The following is a 20,426-nucleotide window of genomic DNA, read 5'->3' on the forward strand; positions in this document are numbered from 1 at the left end:
AATCACGCTGTTGAAGTTTCCGATGTTATAAGAGTGTTAGTGAACGTCGCCGGCAGCGATTCCTGTCTCCCTGCAGTCTTTACTGCCGTCAGACTCTCATTCATACCAGCACACGGCTTCGCAGTGTAACAGGGAACAGATGGAGGGCCGGCTGGAATGTCTTTCCTCAAACTTTTAAATATGTTAGAGTGTGCGGCTGTCACCCCCTCACCACCTGCACCGCTTCCCAGCAGTGCTGTTTCATTAGCGTGTTCACCAGTTTAGATTTTCTTGCAAAAACTGGGAGGAGAGAGCCAATGAAAACACCGAAGCAGTAATCGTCCTTGGTAGTCCATTGTGTGGCTTTCAGGACTGTAATCAGTGGTGATAAATCACATTAGGTGTTAAACGAGACACAAAAAATTATATTCACAGTCCTTCACTCAATGAGACCATGGCAAAACAAATTGGATGTTTACACTGAAGGTATCCTGAAGTATTCGATCTGTTTGACAGATGCCAGATGAGCGTTTGTTGGGATTTAGAGCTGGAAACTGGAAAGTCTGAAAACTTTGAATTTAATCTGATGGATGTAATGCTTTCAGTTCACATTCCTCAGTGGAGGGGCTGCATTCTTCTGAGGACATAATCCACTATAGGCTCGTAACAGCTATTTTTTTCCCCCATGCAACGCTGCCAGAAGTTTGGCGAATGCAATTTTATCCCCTAATGTTTACCAGGTGCCGATGCGCCGCACCCAAGTCGAATTGTAGCACCTTCACGTGCCTTGATGCTCCGCTCTCCGGACAATACACAAAGTCTTTTGGACCGAAGCCACGCTACGCTGCACAGAGGAGATCGAGCCAGACAGGAACCTCTCACTAAAAAAAGATATCATGGATTCAGTTTTTAAAAAACAATAATGTCATGTGGATGAGGGATTGTATGGACATACTTTGTGGTGTCGCGTTAGAAGTTGTGTGTACATTGTAGATACAAGAGTACTACAAATGTCAACAACTGATTCCACACGATGCGGTCATATGTTTTGTCAATTACCACCCATCATCTCCTGATGGCATCACATAATGCATCCTCACTTCATATCAATCACTGCAAACCAAGTTCTTTAGCTGGTGGCAGGTGTCTGAACGAATCTTCACTACTGATGCCGTTTCAGTTACTTATTCTACTGGGGCGACAGTAGCTCAGTTGGTAGAGCAGGTCGTCTTATAACCGGAAGGTTGGCGGTTCGATCCCCGCTCCCGCAGGCGTAAAACTGGCGTTGTGTCCTTGGGCAAGACACTTCACCCACCTTGCCTAGTATGAAAGTTGTGAGAGTGAATGGTTGGTGGTGGTCGGAGGGGCCGATGGCGCAGATTGGCAGCCTCGCTTCCGTCAGTCTGCCCCAGGGCAGCTGTGGCTACAGTCGTAGCTTACCACCACCGAGTATGGTGTGAAAGGGTGATGTGATATTGCAGTGTGAAGCGCTTTGGGCTCTGTCATGCAGGGTAAAAAGCGCTATACAAGTGTAGTCCATTTACCATTTACCAATAACCGTCGATGATATTATAGAGCGGTGCTGCGCTTCAACGAGAGTCACGACTCTCTGCAGATGCTTTGGGTGCTTTCCTAGATCCACGGCAGTGATTTGCTTGGACATGGAGATGGTGGACGCTCTCAGGGATATCAGTTCAGCCACATCAGGGTGTGGATTTATACAACAGTAATACTCCAGTCACTTAAATTTAATTGGACGCGTCAGGAAACACATCCTGTCCTAAACATGTGTCACTCATGGCTTCCAATACATTTATTGATGTCAGAGGGTCTAAAGTCAGAAAGCAGAGTCATTCCTAAAGCTTTGATCTCAGACGCATGTTTTATTGCTTGTGTTGTATCTGCAAGCGGTGCTGTAATCTAGAGGAAACAGTGCTTTTAATTTAGTCACGTCGCAGTTTGATGGATGATCACAGGAAAATTGGAGCCTATTGTGTTTGCAGCTGTTTACTTTTGAAGCTTGGCCACCGCGCACCGATTCAACAATTTACTTTTCCATCAATCTGAGCTGTTGTCCCAACGTCCAAGCACAATGAGCTTGTTAAGAGAAAAATGTAAAACATTACAAAAGGTGGACTAGGGGTCTGCACTCTGCTAACCTTTCTTGTACACCTTATTAGATCATCCATGGCTTTGAGAACATCCACATAGTTGCTCCACAACAGTCCCAGTAAATGTGAAAAAGGTGGTTATATATATATTTTAGTGGTGATGTGGAATAATGCTTTGTTTTCAAAGTTCTCAGGAACACAGTGTGAAGGCCGCTCTGTTTTGTCTGAAGTCACTTGGAAACAGCGTCTGCTAGTCTCGTGTGATCTAGCTATATGACCTGGCATGGCCGGAAGTCAAGCCAGAGTCGGGTTGGATTCTCCTCGGAGCAACAGCCTTGCTCTCAATCAGCTGATTTGTGTGTGCTTCCTCTGCAATCCTCAATAAATCCTCCTTGTGCAGCGTCAACACCTTGACTCGTCATCTTTGGCTCTGATTCACCAAAAATTCCACAACAAGTGGTATTTCCTGGGCTCAGACTGTCCATGCTTTCACTTGTCTAAGTGAAGTAATCTTACGGCTCTGCTATCGGCTGGCTATAGCCGTGTAGCGCCTCGCCCTATTCATCCCTCCTTTTGTCCGAGTTTCGGGTTTCGGGCGGCTAAGTGTGCGGATAACTGCACTGAAAGCGAGTGAAACGGATGAGAGGCCGAGACATCCTCCGGTGTGCTTAAAGGAGCTTTTTCTTTTTCACGATAAGCATCAGCCAAAACTGGTTTCGCTCTAGGAACTTATCGTAGCTTCTGTTGGGTTGGTTCTTGCCTGTCAAACTTTGCTTTATTGATTTGTTGGATTTAATATGTAATAAACACAAATAATTCTAACGATGATCTTCTGATATTTCTAAAGTTATTGCAGGGTATTTTAAGGATGAAATACTGGAAGAAAGAATACTTTTTACTGTGTTGCTTGCCCAGTTTACATGACAACATTTCGGAGTAAAAATGGAAAAATTCCATTGTGTTTTGGTGGTCCTTTTACAAGACAACTGTGATTGGAGTCAGTTAAAACACAATTAAGTTAAATGGCTCCCAATGGCAGATGTAAGATGTTGTACTTCGAGTCATGTTTGCTTCTGTTCTGCTGAATCTTGTGATGGTGAGGGACTCGGATTTGCAGGTATCATAGGATTTGGATTATATCGGATAAAATCTCCCCTTTCCACGTCAGATGTATTCAGAATGTTTATCCATAAACCGCTTCCCTTTTCCTGTTTTTCTCTGACTTTATCTTCCGACAACATGAAGAGACTTGATGATTTCCCTGACCGGTTGGACAGAAGTGCAACATTCACTTCTTCACGTTGATCCGGTGTTCAGCTACAACAAACCGGGTCGAGACTTGGCTTCTCTTTAAGCGCTGATTAGAAATTGTGGGACTTGTGACATAATGGTATAAAGATTTAGTGCATGCTTGTAGGTTATTTCATGCTAACAGTAACTACATACAGGGCAGAAATGCCCATGGCCTTCCTGCATGAACTCTGAGATCGTCGATCTTCCAAGGAACCACAAGTACCCAAAAAGAAATATTAAGGTTGATCCTTTGATAAACACTCGTAAATAATATTGGGTATTTTGGAAAGGGAGTGTGTTTGTTCAAGTGCATTCTTTCATGGCAGCTCTTCGAGTTGAAGCTCAGTTTCCCACATGGAAACCGTTTCATCGATTTCAGCCGCTTCTGATATTCCGTCCAGCGAACAAGTCTCGCTCAGGTGTTAATAAGCTTTCCCCTTTTTGCCGTCTTTGCTCCTATGAATGCTCCATTTATGCTTTAAGATACCAAAAAGCTAAATATTTTGTGTTCTTGTGTATATTCTGCAAGCAATAAAACGTCTTGTCCTGTCCGGAAGCTCTCTCTGCACCGAAGGTATTTCAATCCTGGGAAAACCTGATTTTACAATCAGTCAGCCACGGGGGTGTGTGTGTGTGTGTGGGTGTGTGTGTGAGAATTCAAAGAACATTCTCTGGCATTACTCGAGGAAAGCCAAACATTGCAGCGCGATAAGACCTTACTGTGTCAGGGTTCGTAACAGAGAGATGGCGCTGGAGAGGTGAAAGCGAGTTAATGGGGAGGCTGAAAGTCAGCTTGATTTAATTTTTTCGGTACATTTGAAAGATACAGATTGGGAAACAGCTTCATGAATGATATGATTATCATTTCAAAATAATTCTCATTGCTAGTACCTAACTGATGGATGGATTACAGTGCTAACATGTGAACATTCTTCTTCAATGTTCTTCGGCCCCATTTACAGAAGCTGTCAAATGAAAACACCGTTTTGCTTTCCCGTTTCTGAAAAGTTTCATGATTTGATGGTAAAGTTTTGAAAACGATGTCTGTTTACCTGGAAATAGAAATGCTGAAGACAATATAGTTTTCATGTTGGGGCACTAGTGGGGGCTATTTTAATCTAATAAAACCATCTGTGTGTGCATGCAGAGAACAGTACGCTTCACACACCGAAGCTCCTTTAAACTGTTCATCTTTGTTGTTTTGGTGAACTCTGTGTTGGTTGTTTGTTTGAAATGAAATATGTCTGTTAAATCGTAAATCTCCACTTTATTAGAAAAGCACTGTTAAATTCATTGTTATGAATGAATCCTAGGATACGAAGTGTCAGTGTTTCAGAAAATTCCGGTTTTCACGAGCATTTCACTTTGGACACCGCTTTCTAAAATCTGCAGTTTCAGTGTCTCCGAGCAATGTTGTCATGTAAAACAGACATGCAAAACGCAACAAAAGTTATGTCTTTACTTGAAACATCACGTAAACAGCCTCAAGTTGTTGGTTGTTATACTCTAAATTCATGAGAATCCTGCCGAGATGCTCAGCTCAAAGCGAACGCAACAGATGCTTCATGTCAAACTGTTATTTTAGAACGAGTGTTGGCGAGCTGTTGCATCAGGATTCGCATCATTCACATGTTTATCCGGTCTTCTGCTGAGTCATTCGTGGAGCTCGAGAGAGAAAGAGAGAGAGAATGAGAGAGAGAGAGAGGGCTTGGACTTGAAAGGAACTAACAAAAAGTCAGGCGAACTTTATTCCATTTTTGCTGTCAAGAGGAGTAATGAGGGCCTGAGTCAGAATCTTCAGACATTTTCCAGCTGCCTTTAACACACTCACACTCACAGAGAATAACCGGCTGCTCGTCAGCTCCTGCAGTCGCTCCACGCTCACGTGCTCAGGCTGATGGGCGTGCTGCGCGCTGCGAGGCTGGCAGCTGTGTTTATCTTAGTTTGCGTCCATGGGTGGGCCCTCGGCCCCTGTTTGTCCAGGGGAGCCTGATAACCGGAGCCGTGCGACTCTCTATGACTCATGTTTACTCTGCAGTTGTCCTCCGGATGTCCTTCAGAAGGATTGGTCATTGTTCTTTGCTAGCAAAAGTTGTCGAATTCCCCCCATAAGACAAAGATGGACTTAATGCTGGCACACTGTCAGGTGCTGCAGCGGCTTAACCTTTAGGATTAGATATTAGCAGGAACATTTCAGACAAGTCACAGTATTTTCTAGAGCTCTCATAAGGGTGAGGCGTTTGGAGCTGATTGGAATCTTTAGGTCAGTGATAAACCCGTGGTCGGAGACATCTTCGAGGAATGAGGAGTCGCTTTCTGGAATATGGAAGCATCAATGAAATATTTTATCAAATCAGAAAAGAAAAGAGGATGTTGATTCATTTGTTTGCGTCTCACATCTAAAGCAGTGGCTCCACTTTTTCTTTCCTGTTTACACTAATAAGGCTCCAACTAACGATTATTTTGCTAATTAATATATATTATTCTGTCATTTATTTTTTTCAATAATTCAGTTCATTTATTGTTCTAACCTACATTTATGTACTCCCGTTTTAGAGCAGTTCATTATTGCAAAGTTTCCAGGTCACTCGTCTTTTTTTGTGGATTTGGTGTGAACTGCTCGAACGCTTTTTACCTCTGGCAAGGGGGGAGTGTTTTCAGTAGGGCTTGTTTGTTAGCAGCATAATTCATAAAGTTATGGAGGGATTATGTTGAAATTTTCAGGAAACGTCCAAAATGGGACTAGGAACAAGTGATTAGATTTTGGGAGTGATCCGGATTAAATTGAGGTGGGGTGGGGTGGGGGGGCTGAGCTGTTTGGCAGAGGTCTGCGCTCTCCGAGTGTTTTTCTCGTTTCATACCGTTTTCTCTAAAGATGATGATATAAAATACACCGGCACACATATTTTGAGAATCAAATCTGATGATGTGTCCTCAGGTCATTCCTCAATAGTTGGGACACCGTAACTTCACTCCGAGCATGTGAGGCTGGTAATCTTCGACTGAGTTGGTGTTATTTTCTGTGAATTCAGCTCAGCGGCTGGCAGACTCACGTTATGACGACGTGTCGGGAGGAGTCCACATCAGAGCCTGAATCCCCTTCTCTTTGTTCCCCTGTCTTTTCCCTGCAGGTGTCCAATGAGACGCTCCACAGCGATCAGCCTGACCTCCCACTGTGTTTCCAGCTGACCGTGCTGTCATGGCTGCCGTGCATCTTCCTGTGGGCGGTCAGCCCCGTCTATATCTTCTATCTGAAGAGGAACAACAGAGGCTACATCATGATGTCCTACATAAACAGGTTCAAAACGGTAATGCAAACCAGATCAAAGCTGCAGTGGGGATCGCTTAAGGTAGCCTGTCTGTACATAAAGTATTTTTATTACACACCGCTAGCTGCTGCTCCCATCCTAAGAAAATATACAAGTCAAGATAAGGCAGACATGTCTCAATAATATTCCACAGAAACCTTAAACTGATTCAGGTTTCACAAGCTGTTCTTGAGATATCAAGTATAGAAAGTGTTCTGCTGGAGCTAATTATGCCTCGGCATCTGTTTATCTCCGTTTATGATGTAGCGAGCGAGGAGCTGTGGTTGTAGTGACAACAGCCAGCAACCATCACAGACGGAAGGTTGATATGTCCTCCCGCATGTACAGTACGTCTAGCGCCGTGCCGCGAACTCGTTCGTTGCCATAACGCGAAGGATCGGCTGCAGAACAGCGTGAAGCTCGTCGGCAGTGTTTATTTTCCAAGCGAGCTTCCTGCACGGCGTCGTCCATATTTGGGGAGGTGTGCAAAGCGTTGTGGAAGATACTACAAACAGAGCTTTTATTTGCTCTGCCCTCTGGGCGGCATGTGCGGTGCTCTTGTGAATTCAACAGCACATCTCCACCACATGTCCTGCACGAGATGGAAAGTCGCAGTGTGAGCAGCAGTTACTGGCAACTCTTAAGCCAGTCGTCAAGTCCCACGTTTCGCTTCTCAGTCTGGGTGCTTCAGGAGGCAGCTAGTAGTCACATTAGAAGAAAATACGATCCACCTCCTCCTGATCCCACCCACAGTAAATCCTCAATCCTCAAAGACAGCTGCGTGTCGTCACATCAGTTTACGATCGTCCTCTGCAGCCAGAGTGGGGGGGGATATCAGTAACCGAGCACCTTCTGTTAGGTTTATGAGGCGTCTGCTGGTTTCAGGAACTCTCTCCCGTACTCTCTCAAATGAGTACTGACAGAAACTGTGATTGTAAGAAATGAAACTTTTCTGAAATGTTGGGCACTGCACACAAAATTCCTCAACAAAAGAATGTCCCATGAACCTGTTCACCCAGATCCATCTCCCCGAGGATTTTACCTTCACAAAGACTGAGCTGCTTGAATAGAGAAAGTTAGTGTTTCACTAAGATCCTTGAAAATTCTTGTAAGTTGAGGTTTTTTTTTCCCCTTTTTTTTAACGCTTGGGTGCTGTTAAATGTTATTTGATGACTTACTGTTTGGTTTTCTCTTACATTCATCTACATATAAAGTTTGTAGTTGAACAAAATGACCAGGTATTTCTCAATATACACATATTAAAAACCTCTAAATGGGTTTAAATGCATACTGAAGGTCCTCAGAAAGCTTTCAGGTCTCATCCCGTGCACTTTATTCTTGTAGTTCATAACTCTTAACATTGCGCCTTTTTTCCAAGTCCCGGGATTGATTTTGAAGTTTGACTTTTTCAAACTCGTCTCCTCAGGATGAATCGGGCCAGGCCTGTTGGAAAATCCAACATTTTAAAAGCCTGGTTGGTTGGTTGGTTGATTGATCTCTCTGTTTTCGCCCCTCAGGCGTTTGGCCTCCTGCTTTGGGTCGTCTGCTGGGCCGACCTCTTCTACACATTCCACGAGCTGCGGCACGGCCACACCCAGCCGCCCATCTTCTTCATCACCCCGCTGGTGCTCGGCATGACCATGGTGAGGGAACTGTGGCGGCGTGCCAACATTTTTTCCTCCTCCTCTTCCGCTCACAGCTGGTTGCATTACAGAAGCACAGCACCCACTAGTGGCCGGGAGGCCGGCGCTATAAAAACATAAGTGAGAATGAGATGCTGAGTAGGTATTCTGTCGTGGACAGGAATCAATTACCTGATTAGATTCTCACGGCAGTAGCTGCTGGGCGGGACTGGGAGCGCTCCGTCTGATTGGCCGTGTCCGATGGCGTGTTGATCGTGACGCCCAGTGCTTTGAAACACGACTCATCACCGGTCAGCCCGTCTTTCAGCGATGTGTACATTTCACCTGTTGATATGAATCTTCACTCATAATTACCGAGCGGTATCGCGGCGTCTCTTGAAAGCATTCTTGACTTTCACAAAAGTTTATCTTAGGCAGGGCGAGTTTATTCAACAACAAACAGAGTCATAAGTATTCGCGGGTCTGTTTGACTAACAAATCTGTTCCTGAGGCCGACTCTGTGAGGAAAACCTCAGGCTGTGTAAATACAGATACAGAATATGTGCTCTCCCTCCACGGCAATGAGACGACTCCTGGTTTCTTGTTATTACTGGCTGTGATCAGCGTGTGTGGAGAAAGAGTTTTTAAGAGGAGCTGCCTTTTTCAATTCACACCAAACAGTCAGGAGAGTTTAAATCCAGAAAGAGCTCGGACACACTGGTTTGGTTTATAAATTCTTTGAACTTGACTTCCTCTCGAAGTTGAAGCAATTCAGATTTCATGAGAGGAAAAGAGGAAATGGAGCACGCCTCGCTGCCACCTCAGTCTGGAAACAGCAGTGGAGTTAAACAAGGTCAACATTTTCTCTAAAGATGTCGGAGGTCACGGCATCTCCAAATAGATTGAAACTTTTTAACAGCTGAATGACTGAGATGCCTTTGAATTCACAAGTTTCTGCGTGATCGCTCCAAAACCCATAAATACCAGAAATATCTCGACAAGACGTTGCAGACACATGTGACTGAAAAAAGAATAACAGACCCCGGTTGCTGCAAGGGAGACATCTCACAACACAAATACATCTTAGGTATTTATAGGGACGACATCGGGGCTACATCTCATAAAGAACCACAACGACCTCACCATCAACTGCAAAAAATGTCTCTCAAACCAAAGATTTGGGTTCGTCTGAACATTCCTTGAACCCCTTCGACCAAACGCCTTCCCTTGAATCCAAGATACGTAAGCTTTTCCAGCTTGCGATGCATTATTAAAACTTTAAGTTGATTGCATTGCCACACTTGAAGACGTTAATCAGCCTTGTTGGATAAACAGTAGAGCTTTATATCGGCGGGGGCGAACTGCTGCGTATAATTCAGCTCATTTGTGACTTTTTAATGGTATTAGAAATATTTCTCAATGGATATTCAGTGATCCAGTAATACCGGCGTGTGAAACATAAGGCGTGTGGTCCAGACCCGGCTCGCGGCAGGCTCTGATCTGGCCGTCAAACCACAAAACAAACTGTAAAAATTTCAAACAAAGCATTGTTGTTGTTGTTGTTTTTTTTTTTTTAAACAAATTTCTTGTGGACACAACACAGCACGCACTGAGATCTGAGCCGAGATAGCAGTGATGCTCCCATAAAAAAAATAGCAAACTTGTTGCTATAAAAACTAGCCTTCGACCCATACCGTCACGATGAGTTTGCAGAAACATCCATAATGCAGCAGCTTTAAGAGATGTTTTCTGGACATTTCAGTGTATTTTGCTCCAGAGGGTATTACTGAAATTGGACAAAAGTTGAAATTGTGGTCATTTTCTATAGTAATTGTTTGATTTTATGAAAATATAGACATTTTTATGAACGTACTGTATATTCTGCACCGCAATGACAAAAAGCTTTAAAGCTTACATTCAAAGATTTTTATGTCCAGTCCACTAAAGACAGCATTGAGCTGTATGTGGTCCGTGAACTACATTGTTCAATAATAAAAGCACGATCGGGCTTCGTAAAAACATGTAATGTCATGATTTTGGCGGGCCTCCAAGTACCTGTTATCAGGTTTTCTAGGGCAATGTAAAATAAATCCATAAAACTCCCGACTGCAGTGCGTCTAAACTCAGGATTTAGAGGAGGAGGGAGTCGACACAGAGGCTGGATCCAGTCCGTTACCTGACATGACCTCGCTTCATTCCACCCTGGTTAATCTAACTTCTCTGTAATACCCCCCCCCCTCCTTCCTGCTCAGCTGCTGGCCACGTTTCTGATCCAGTTCGAGAGGTTACGCGGGGTGCAGTCCTCAGGGGTCCTCTTCATCTTCTGGTTCCTGTCTGTCCTGTGTGCCATCGTGCCTTTCCGCTCCAAGATCCTGCAGGCGTCAAGCCAGGTGAGATTGTGCCGCCGCCTCCGTTCGCCTTCCAGCAATCGTCTGTCTTTCCACCACTCCCACTATTCAGGTTTTGCTGTTTTTACATATATGTACTCACACCTGATTAGCAAGCTTGGCCGACGCCGATGCCGACCCCCGCCCCCCAACCCCCCCAGCTGCGTGTTGATGCTCCAGGCGTCGTTTGGAAGCTCAGATTGAGTGGATGCCTTGGAGGGGTCAGATCAGGACACAGCTAAGCAGAGAACAGAGAGGCAATAGTTGCACTGTTGTTCCTGTTTGCTTATCTCAACAAAACCCCGCAGCCTGCAGGCAGCCAGAAGATCACACGCTGGCATGGGTGAAAATGAAACGTACCCCCCCGAAACACGCACAGCCATCGGTAAACACCGCTGACCCCCGGTGCTTACGTATGTGAAGAATTCAGGCTCTAATCTGTGGGAATTACCCCCAAATAAGTCGTCTTTTTCTTTCTGGAGCTGAGATTAGTGACCCACTCAACCCTTTCTACTACAAGGGCAGAAAAATGTTTTCAAACACGAAAGAGTTACCGAAAAGCAGCCTTAACCACATTCATCATCACAACGTAAGGATGGAGCCGCTGATGTATGAATTATTTCACACAGTATGTCCAGTATGGACAATACTATTTAAAGCAAAAGAAATTCTTCCGTCTTTTTCCAGTCAGAATGCCTGCATAGCCTGTCTGTAGATTTGATTATAGCTTTGACACAAATGCAGTAAATACACACACACACATCAGGCCAGAAGAGGAGAGCAGGTTCTCCTCTTTATGAAGAATGATGTGAGCCGACAGCAGCGACCCCACCTGCAGGTGTGTCGGCGCGTACAGGGCGTGTCTGACTTTTGTTCCACTTTAGTCGCTTTTGTGCCGTTTCGTCACCGTGAGACATGATTGATAGAACGGAGGGTTTTCCCTTTGTGCTCTTAACTCTCCCGCACGGTGCTGGAATCCATTAAAGTAAATAGCTACAAGAAATCAGACTCGAAAGCCTGCCTGGGTCAGCCTGCCCTGCATGAATAAAACTGAGCTCCCCCCCCGACACACACACACACACGATTCAGAAAAAAACACTGTCAGAGGTGACTCACGTCTGCACTGAGCTTCACCCGATTATGGGAAATAAAGATGAGCCATTCTCCTTCGTGTGGGCGACTGGAGCTTAAAAATGAATGAGTGAATGAACTGAAGCTGACTGGCAGCACCCTGCTCACGGATGGAAACGCACCATTAAAACTATTAGGGGTAATCTGATGATCGAGGTGTTTCACTGCCAAGGAAACCGCAACAACACCAGCATGACCACAGCGAGAGTGTCTGCTCCTACTTATGGAAAAGAACAAAACAACACACAAAAATGCAAGATTTCCTGCTTATTTTTCAAAAAAATACTGGGAAAAAGAAGTGATCATTTTCTGCCAGGTAGTTTTCTCAACTTTGATCAGAGAAGACGATATTTTATGGATTTTTTGCTGTTGCGAATAGCAGCAGTCTCTATAGTCTGTTTCTAGAATGCTGAAGACGCTGAATAAGTCGATCCTGCAGCGATTGTTTTTTGAGGCTTGTTTCACTCAAACTTTATAGAAGCTTTAGTTTCTGAACCGCTAATGTCGAGTAAATCTCCCAAGAATCAAAGCGAATTAGATTTTCAGAGGAGATTATGGTAATTAGTCTGCTAATGTATTGAAAGCTCAGAGTGGGATCCTCGACTGGGCCGAATGGATCGAATGAGCCTGGAGGCTCTTTTTCTGGTGCTTCAGATGTTCTGCTTCCTGTCCGGGCGTGGCTGCGGCTCAGTCGGCACAGCAGGTTATCTCCCAATCGAGAGGCTTCAGGTGCGTGTCGAAGTGTCCTTGAGCCAGACGCCGAACTCCAAACTGCTCATCCGAGCGAGGGAACTCCATTTACATTTCAGCGTCAACATTGGAGTGGATAATATATATATTCTATAATCACAAAGGACAGGAACAAATTGTCTTTCCTCGAAGATATCGGTTATGTCTCTTCTCTTCTCTCTTCCTTTATCCAATCATATATGAGTTATGCTGCTCAACACTTCCCCCACAGGTCATCGGTGGCATTACTCTGTCAGCAACACATCCGCAGACTCTCCTGCACTGAACCAGACGACACTGACGGAGCCTTGTTTTTTCCTTTCAGGACGAAGTCACAGACACGCTGCGGCTGGCCACCTTCTACACGTACTTCGCCCTGGTGGTCTGCGAGCTGATCCTCTGCTGCTTCAATGAGAAACCGCCTCTTTTCTCCAGCGTGGTCACCGACCCGGTGAGTCCCACTTCGCCTCGCCGTCTGCATAACTCTCACTCCTCTCGTCGTACTCGAGCCCCCCCCTCCCTCCCTCCCTCCGAGCTGCCGTCGCTCTTGGGCGGCTTCCCACTTGAGAAATCAGGTCACACACTCGTTCACACACAGTGGATTTCTTTGTCAGCAGCTCCTGTCAGGAGGACGTCCTCGTTTAACCTTCCTGACCTGTTTGTCGGCATGGTTCTCTTCACAGAATCCCTGCCCCGAGGAAACGGCGGGTTTTCTCTCCACCGTGACGTTCTGGTGGTTCACCAGGTACGATCGCTCCTCTGCTCAACGTGATCAAATGATGTAATGTGATTAAATACCTCGAAGTCCATTAGTGTTGCTGATAAACATCACGTATCACGGATTTCATTATATCAAAATGCAATCCAGTTTGGAATTAAAAACAAAAAAAAAGCAAACAGTCGCTGATGGAAGAGCAGTGAATCTTTCTTGGCAGATTCCGTCCAAACGTTTAAAAAGCTGTGGCGAAATGGTTGCTGGTTGCGTGTTTTATCTTGTTTGGCTCTGAGATATTGAAAGTGAATCCGGGGCAGCGCCAGCGCCGCTGAGAGTCTCGGTAGTTACTCAGAGAGGCTGAAACTGTGCTGAAGGTGATTGACAGTTTTCCTATTATCTCATTTTATTATTTTTCAATCCTGCAACAGAGGAAATTACTTTTTTTTGTGTCCAGATTATAGCACCACATCTACTCATGCCAGCAAAATAGATTTAAGCAGATTTTCAGCTGATGATGATGATGATGATGATGAGTGAATCCAGGAAACTCAATTAGCCGTTTTTGTGGAGCACAAATCTAACTGGGACGACTCCGTCTGAAAGGGTTCTGAGTTTTCTAATCTCATTCCGTCTGTGCGGAGCAGTTGCACTTGCTGGGGTTGGATTTCCTCGTCCAGCAGATTGGTTTAAACGGGCCCTCTTCCTCTCCGCCTCTCCCAGGATGGCCATTAAAGGCTACAAGCAGCCGCTGGAGGCCAAAGACCTGTGGTCGCTGAACCTGCGCGACAGCTCCAAGGTGATGGTGCCCAAGCTGCTGCGGGAGTGGGAGAAGGAGCTGGCCAAAGCCAAGGCCAAGAGGTAGGTTTGCTGCAGCGTTGGAGCTGAAGCGCCGCTGCTCCGTGCGAGAAATCGAACCGTGTTTGCACACTGAGGCAGAAATCAGGTTAGAGCTGGATACTGGAGAAGTGAAGTCAATAATCACAGTCTGAACACACACTTTGAAAATCTGAGAGTATGAAGCAGTATGTCTTCTCCCTCCCGGTGAATTTAGAACATTCAGGAGGGATTTCCCCATCTGATCGGAGGATATCGATAGGAATAAATAATTCCTTCTGCTCCTGTGCCAAATCACAGCTACAGTGCACTGCTGGACTTCCTGTAAGCATCAGAAGCACTACTTTAGGAGGAGTCAGTGGAGTCATGTAGCCCTAAAGCTGTTTTTAATCCGCAAACTGCAGCAGAGCGTCGATGCTAAACAGGTTAGCAGTGTGTAAACACCTGATGGATGAGAAACATTCAGTGATCTGCCCACAGTCATGAGCAGCGTTCCTTCCTGCCGCTGCCCTTCCTTTCACTTCCCCGACGGTTTGGAGAAGGGAGAGGATGTTGTCTTAAAGGGCTGGCCTCTGTGTGTGTGTGGTTTTTGCACTCGTGAAACCAGAAGCATGCTTTTCAGCAGGATTAACACTCTGAAGTGTGTGAAATGAGCCACTTTAAAAGAGATTACCTCCATGACGCTGCCATGATTCCAGTGTTATTCTTTTCAAAACGCTGGAGCCTCCCTCCACCCCCTGCAGAGGTGGTTTCATGCACAAACACGCCCGGCGGGGCTGCTTGAACTCCGACCTTCATCCAAGCTGCTTCCTCTTCCTTCTTCGCAGTTTTTCCTGCCACAGTTTCGCCGTGTAAAACGATCCAGAGGCGCTCCGCTCGGTCCTTTCAGCCGCGGCGTACAAACCCGTCCGGCCGTCTCGCGGAGTCACCGCTGGAACCCGACTCCTGCCGCTGCTTAAGCCGCCTTTTCAGGAGAGTTTTCGCAGCTCAACATTCCCTGAAGTGAAACGGAGCGCTCTTTACATCACATTTCACAGCCTGAAGTCCTCGTGGAGAGAAAAAAAAAAACAACTTCTGATTAGGGCCTCATGCACATGACCACGTTTCAAATGAAAACTCAACGCTTTAGTGTTTTTGTTTCAGAGAAGATTCACGTTTAGATCTTTTGAAAACGATGTCCGTTGACAACGACAAGCTGAAAACAAAATAATCTTCATTTAGGGCTCGGATGGATGCTGTTTTTCTTTTTTTATATTATATATATCATATAACCATCTGGGTATGCAAGCAGAGAGCAGTACGCTGTGAGCACTGAAGCTCCTCTTTTTCTTGGAGTCGGAGCATTTTTGAAAAGTTCCAGCTGTGAAGCTGTTTTTGAAAAATTCCAGTGACTTCTGAGTGACTTAGAAGCTCACAATAAAATTCCTGAGATGGAAGAATATCCTCATTTCCTGAACTCTCTGTTTCACCACAGCGAGCAGAACCAGTCCAGCCAGGCGGCGTACACCAAACCGCCGCCGTCCACCACCAACCACGTCTCCGGAGGAGGCGGTGGCGGCGAGAGCAGTCCGGAGGAAGTGGAGGTGTTGCTGGCCAATCAGAGGGCCGCCCCCCGCCAGCCGTCCTTCCTGCGCGCCCTGCTCAAAACTTTCGGGCCGTACTTTCTGATCGGCTCGGCCTTCAAGGTCCTGCAGGACATCGTCACCTTCATCAACCCCCAGCTGCTCAGGTAAGAAACTCAACCCCCAGGACGTCCTGGAGGTCTTATCTGTTTCTGCCTCGTCATTTGCATATTAACCCCGGGAGCCGTCTGGGCTGAAAACACCCTGCTGTCCTTTATCAGGATGCAAACTCAGTATGGAAATAAGACTTCCTTATGATGCACTGTGAGGGGGATCTTTCGTGACGGCAGCTATTCTGTGGAATCTTTCTCTCTATGCAAATCAATGTGCTATCTCGCAATTTTCCATTTGGTTAAAGATTCTTTAACACCACTCATGATAAACCTGTATCAAATAAAATGCAGGAAAAAAATAGTAAATGTTGAAGCGTTGTCCTGTAACTGGTGCAAAACATTACAAGTTTAAAAAAATTCAGAAGATATGAAATCAAAAGGTCACCAACGAGCGTCTTCCCTCACGTTACAGGATGCTGATCTCCTTCACCAACCAGAAGGGCGTTCCGGACTGGTGGGGCTACACTCTGGCCTTCCTCATGTTCTTCACCGCCCTGCTGCAGACCATCATCCTCCACCACCACTTCCAGTATTGTTTCGTCACCGGCATGAATGTTCGCACGGCGGTCATCGGCGCCATCTACAGGAAGGTACGCAGGAAGGAGTCCCGGCTCGTCTCCCCTCGCATTTTGAACCAACGGTGGTGAAAGACTCCGCCGGGATCTTTCTTCTTTCTCCCTCCGCAGGCCCTGGTGATCACCAACGCCGCCAAGCGCTCGTCCACCGTGGGGGAAGTGGTCAACCTGATGTCGGTGGACGCTCAGAGGTTCATGGACCTCACCACCTTCCTCAACATGCTGTGGTCGGCCCCGCTCCAGATCGTACTGGCGCTGTATTTCCTCTGGCAGGTGGGAGCGATTCGAGGCCTCGTCTTCCTCTCAGGGCGCGAGGAGCGGGGCGGGCAGGGCCGCTCAGCCATTACTCAATCACTTTTATCTGCGAGACGGGACTTGTTCCGTTTTCAGAGGAAGATCCTGCTTTTTCAAAAAGTTTGGAGACGAAAGACTCGCTTACGTCTTGAAGTATTAACATACAGCCTGAGGGCTAAAAGTGAACTGCCAGAGGATGTAGTTCACTCCTCGGAGAGGGTAGGAACACATTTATTTAATTCACAACGTGAGGCTGGAGAAGTGGACTGAAACACGGAGGATGCAGCATTAAAAGCAAACTACCTCATTAAAGCAGCGTCGTCGGATTGTGTGTGAAAGTTTACATGTTAGAAGCTGCAGGAATGTTTCACCCCGAAGAGAAGCTGTGCAGCAGATATGATCTGAGGATGCAACAAGAACCGTTTTTTGAAAGTTTGATTGCATTTTGTGTATCAGGAGGCATATTCGTATTTGATTTTTTGTTATTCCTTCTTTTTAATTGTCTTTTCTCTGTAAGTAGACCCTGAACTTAAAACAAAAAGGTCGATACATTGTAGGGGACATGGCGGGAAATAACCGATTTGAAAAGTGTTCTTGGTCTGATGAGATGTCTTTTAGCAGTTTTTCTTGCTGTGTTTAGGATTGTTACATCCTCACTGAGAGGGAAAGTTTCATTCCATGAGGTTGCCAAAAAGCAAAAACTTTAAACCTTTGTCTTCTTGAAACCAAAGAAAATTAAAGTTGAAATTCTCTTTTTTTTTTTTTTTTCCATCATTTGGCTTGTAATTTGACACCAGCGTCATTGGTTTGCTTTAGGGAAGATACTCATATGAAGAAGTTGGCGTGTCAATGGTTTAATCCCTTCATCTTTAATCTGAACACTCACTTTCATTGTTCAGAGATGAGAGAAAAAATACGGATAATTTTGAAAAGCTCTCAGTATTTTCAACATGACACATATAGGATGTATTGAGGGATTCAGTATTTGCAGCCAGCATTCAGGTTGTAATTTGACACCAGCCTCACCTGTCTGGTTGTGTCGTGCAGAACCTGGGCCCGTCCGTGCTGGCCGGAGTGGCCGTCATGGTCATGTTGATCCCGTTCAACGCCGTCATCGCCATGAAGACTCGAGCTTTCCAGGTACGAAAAGTGAAACGAGAAAAAATTTTAGGATTTGAATTATGTTAATCATCCTCAGTCATCCAGGACAAAATGTACACTTGATCTGTATAAACAAGAAAATGTACTATTATCTCAAAAATAAACCCCAACAGTGCATCATCCATGATTATATTTTATGATGTGAATTAGATTTAAGATCGGAGTAAATTCTCAATCTGACGCGACACAAAAACTAACCATGTCTCAATATTTGGGAAAACCTTTGACATTTCCGTTTCCTTCCGACACCTGGTCCAGGTGGAGCAGATGCAGCACAAAGACGCTCGCATCAAGCTGATGAACGAGATCCTGAACGGCATCAAAGTGCTGAAGCTGTACGCCTGGGAGGACTCCTTCAGGGAGAAGGTCCTGGCCATCCGGCAGAAGGAGCTCAACGTGCTGCGGAAGACGGCGTACCTGGGAGCGCTGTCCACCATGGCCTGGACCAGCGCGCCCTTCCTGGTACCACAAAACCGGACTCTGACAGGAAGCCGCCGGTGTGTTCTGGGGCCGTTCTGAGCGGGCTCCTCGTGTTTCTCCAGGTCGCCTTGACGTCGTTCGCCGTGTACGTGACGGTGGACGAGAACAACGTCCTGGACGCCGAGAAGGCCTTCGTGTCGCTGTCGCTCTTCAACATCCTGAGGTTCCCGCTCAACATGCTGCCTCAGGTCATCAGCAGCATAGTGCAGGTGGGGCTCTTCGTCCTCTGCTCCTCCTCCTCCTCCGCTCGTCTTCCGCTCTTCCTCAGTATTTGCTCCTCTTCGCAGGCCAGCGTCTCTCTGAAGCGAATCCAGAGCTTCCTGAGTCACGACGAGCTCGATCCGGATTCAGTCGACCGCAAGAACACAGCCGCAGGTCGAGTCCTCCACTGTCCACACACTCAGCTCTACTGCTGATCAGGCTTTCTGAAAATTTGTACTTAGTTTTGTGTATTTCTACTGTGCATCATTACTATTAGTTCTGTAACCAGGTTCAAAATCTGTTTTTCCACAGATTTTTCAGTGACGGTGGTCAATGGGAAATTCACCTGGGCCAAAGAGGATCCTCCAGTTTTGCACAGGTATGTCCTTGAACGCCTCATGAGTAATCGTGTGAGTTCCATGTCCGACTTGTGCTTCTTGAAAACCCCGGAGTTTCTTCCGTGTGTCTGCAGCATCAACGTCATGGTGCCTCAAGGCTCCCTGCTGGCCGTGGTCGGACACGTCGGCTGCGGGAAGTCCTCGCTCATCTCCGCTCTGCTGGGAGAAATGGAGAAACTGGAGGGAGAAATTTCGATTCAGGTAGGACTTCACGAGAGCAAGTGACCGAAACGAGCTCCATTATTTAATAATCCCAGCTCTCATTTAGGGTAATGAAGTAAAGCAGGTTTATCAGAGATGAAACGGAAACTTTTAAGCTGCAGTCTGTGAGTTTCAACACAAAAGCCTTTAACGTTTCAGGAGCTGCTACTGCCCCCTAGTGACCAATAACATGAAAAGAAAGCTGCTCACATGTTCCATGAGAACCAAAGAACAGTTCATGAGTGAACCTTGTGTATGAAATGTTTCTTGGCTTTTATCCATCTGGACAAAAACAAATTCGCTGAGAGAAACCAAGGAAATTTCACCAGTGCAGCTTCCGTCTCATCAGAGGCTCCATCTTGTTCCTCCTCAGGGTTCCGTGGCTTACGTTCCCCAGCAGGCCTGGATCCAGAACGCCACCCTGCGTGACAACATCCTGTTCGGAAAGCCGTACGACGAGCAGAAGTACTGCTGTGTCCTGGACGCCTGCGCTCTGACCCCCGACCTCCAGGTGCTGCCCGGCGGAGACATGACGGAGATCGGAGAGAAGGTACGGAGAGCAGGAGAACCCCGCCCACCTTTCCTGATCCCCTTAACCGACGAGCCGGCTTCCTGCAGGGCATCAACCTGTCGGGGGGGCAGAGGCAGAGGGTGAGCCTGGCTCGGGCTCTGTACAGCGACGCCGACGTCTACCTGCTGGACGACCCGCTGTCCGCCGTGGACGCACACGTCGCCAAACACATCTTCGACAACCTGATCGGTCCGGAGGGCGTCCTGAAGGGCAAGGTGAGGATTTGAACGGAAGCTTCCAGCTCATGTCTTCAGCTCACTGCTGTCTTTGAGTCCTCCGTGGTTAAATGTCCCGGTGCTGGATCGCCTCCAGACTCGCATCCTGGTGACGCACGGCATCAGCTTCCTGCCCCAGGTGGACAACATCGTGGTGATGGTGGACGGCCGGGTGTCGGAGATGGGCTCCTACCAGGAGCTGCTGCAGCAGAACGGCGCCTTCGCCGAGTTCCTGCGGACGTACGCCCTGGAGGACCTGGTGGAGGAGGACGAGGCCACCGGTAGAGCCTCGTTTTGTCAGCGTCTCCTCGCCGCCGCACACGTTCACCGCCTGACGACGTTTGTCCGCTTTCAGAGGAGCTGATCGACGACGAAAACCTGTTCCCCGACGACGCCCTGAGCAACCACACAGACATGGTGGACAACGAGCCGGTCATCAACGAAGCCAAGAGGAACTTCATGAGGTGCTGGAGGACTGAAGCTGTA

The 20,426-nt window shown here is 46.6% G+C and overlaps 2 protein-coding genes across 4 annotated transcripts in view; one reads left to right on the forward strand and one right to left on the reverse strand.

Moving 5' to 3' along the window:
• Nucleotides 1–5,278, reverse strand: part of LOC115392861 (ras-associating and dilute domain-containing protein-like) — a 40,988-nt gene extending 35,710 nt beyond the window's left edge. Inside the window, exon 1 of the mRNA XM_030097485.1 lies at nucleotides 5,221–5,278. The gene's annotated coding sequence lies outside the window, so the exon portion shown is untranslated. The remainder of the gene's footprint in view (nucleotides 1–5,220) is intronic.
• Nucleotides 1–20,426, forward strand: part of abcc3 (ATP-binding cassette, sub-family C (CFTR/MRP), member 3) — a 37,323-nt gene that overhangs the window by 7,713 nt on the left and 9,184 nt on the right. For all 3 annotated transcript variants that reach the window (XM_030097484.1, XM_030097482.1, XM_030097483.1), the window contains exons 2-20: nucleotides 6,515–6,691; nucleotides 8,209–8,334; nucleotides 10,566–10,703; nucleotides 12,886–13,011; nucleotides 13,244–13,305; nucleotides 13,996–14,133; nucleotides 15,584–15,838; nucleotides 16,257–16,434; nucleotides 16,531–16,692; nucleotides 17,761–17,853; nucleotides 18,133–18,336; nucleotides 18,417–18,563; nucleotides 18,642–18,729; nucleotides 18,868–18,934; nucleotides 19,028–19,154; nucleotides 19,528–19,704; nucleotides 19,773–19,940; nucleotides 20,038–20,221; nucleotides 20,296–20,404. In XM_030097484.1, the coding sequence (XP_029953344.1) occupies nucleotides 6,515–6,691; nucleotides 8,209–8,334; nucleotides 10,566–10,703; nucleotides 12,886–13,011; nucleotides 13,244–13,305; nucleotides 13,996–14,133; nucleotides 15,584–15,838; nucleotides 16,257–16,434; nucleotides 16,531–16,692; nucleotides 17,761–17,853; nucleotides 18,133–18,336; nucleotides 18,417–18,563; nucleotides 18,642–18,729; nucleotides 18,868–18,934; nucleotides 19,028–19,154; nucleotides 19,528–19,704; nucleotides 19,773–19,940; nucleotides 20,038–20,221; nucleotides 20,296–20,404 (2,726 nt within the window). The remainder of the gene's footprint in view (nucleotides 1–6,514; nucleotides 6,692–8,208; nucleotides 8,335–10,565; nucleotides 10,704–12,885; nucleotides 13,012–13,243; nucleotides 13,306–13,995; nucleotides 14,134–15,583; nucleotides 15,839–16,256; nucleotides 16,435–16,530; nucleotides 16,693–17,760; nucleotides 17,854–18,132; nucleotides 18,337–18,416; nucleotides 18,564–18,641; nucleotides 18,730–18,867; nucleotides 18,935–19,027; nucleotides 19,155–19,527; nucleotides 19,705–19,772; nucleotides 19,941–20,037; nucleotides 20,222–20,295; nucleotides 20,405–20,426) is intronic.

This window comes from Salarias fasciatus, chromosome 8 (genome assembly GCF_902148845.1).
Source record: "Salarias fasciatus chromosome 8, fSalaFa1.1, whole genome shotgun sequence".
NCBI lineage: Eukaryota > Metazoa > Chordata > Actinopteri > Blenniiformes > Blenniidae > Salarias > Salarias fasciatus.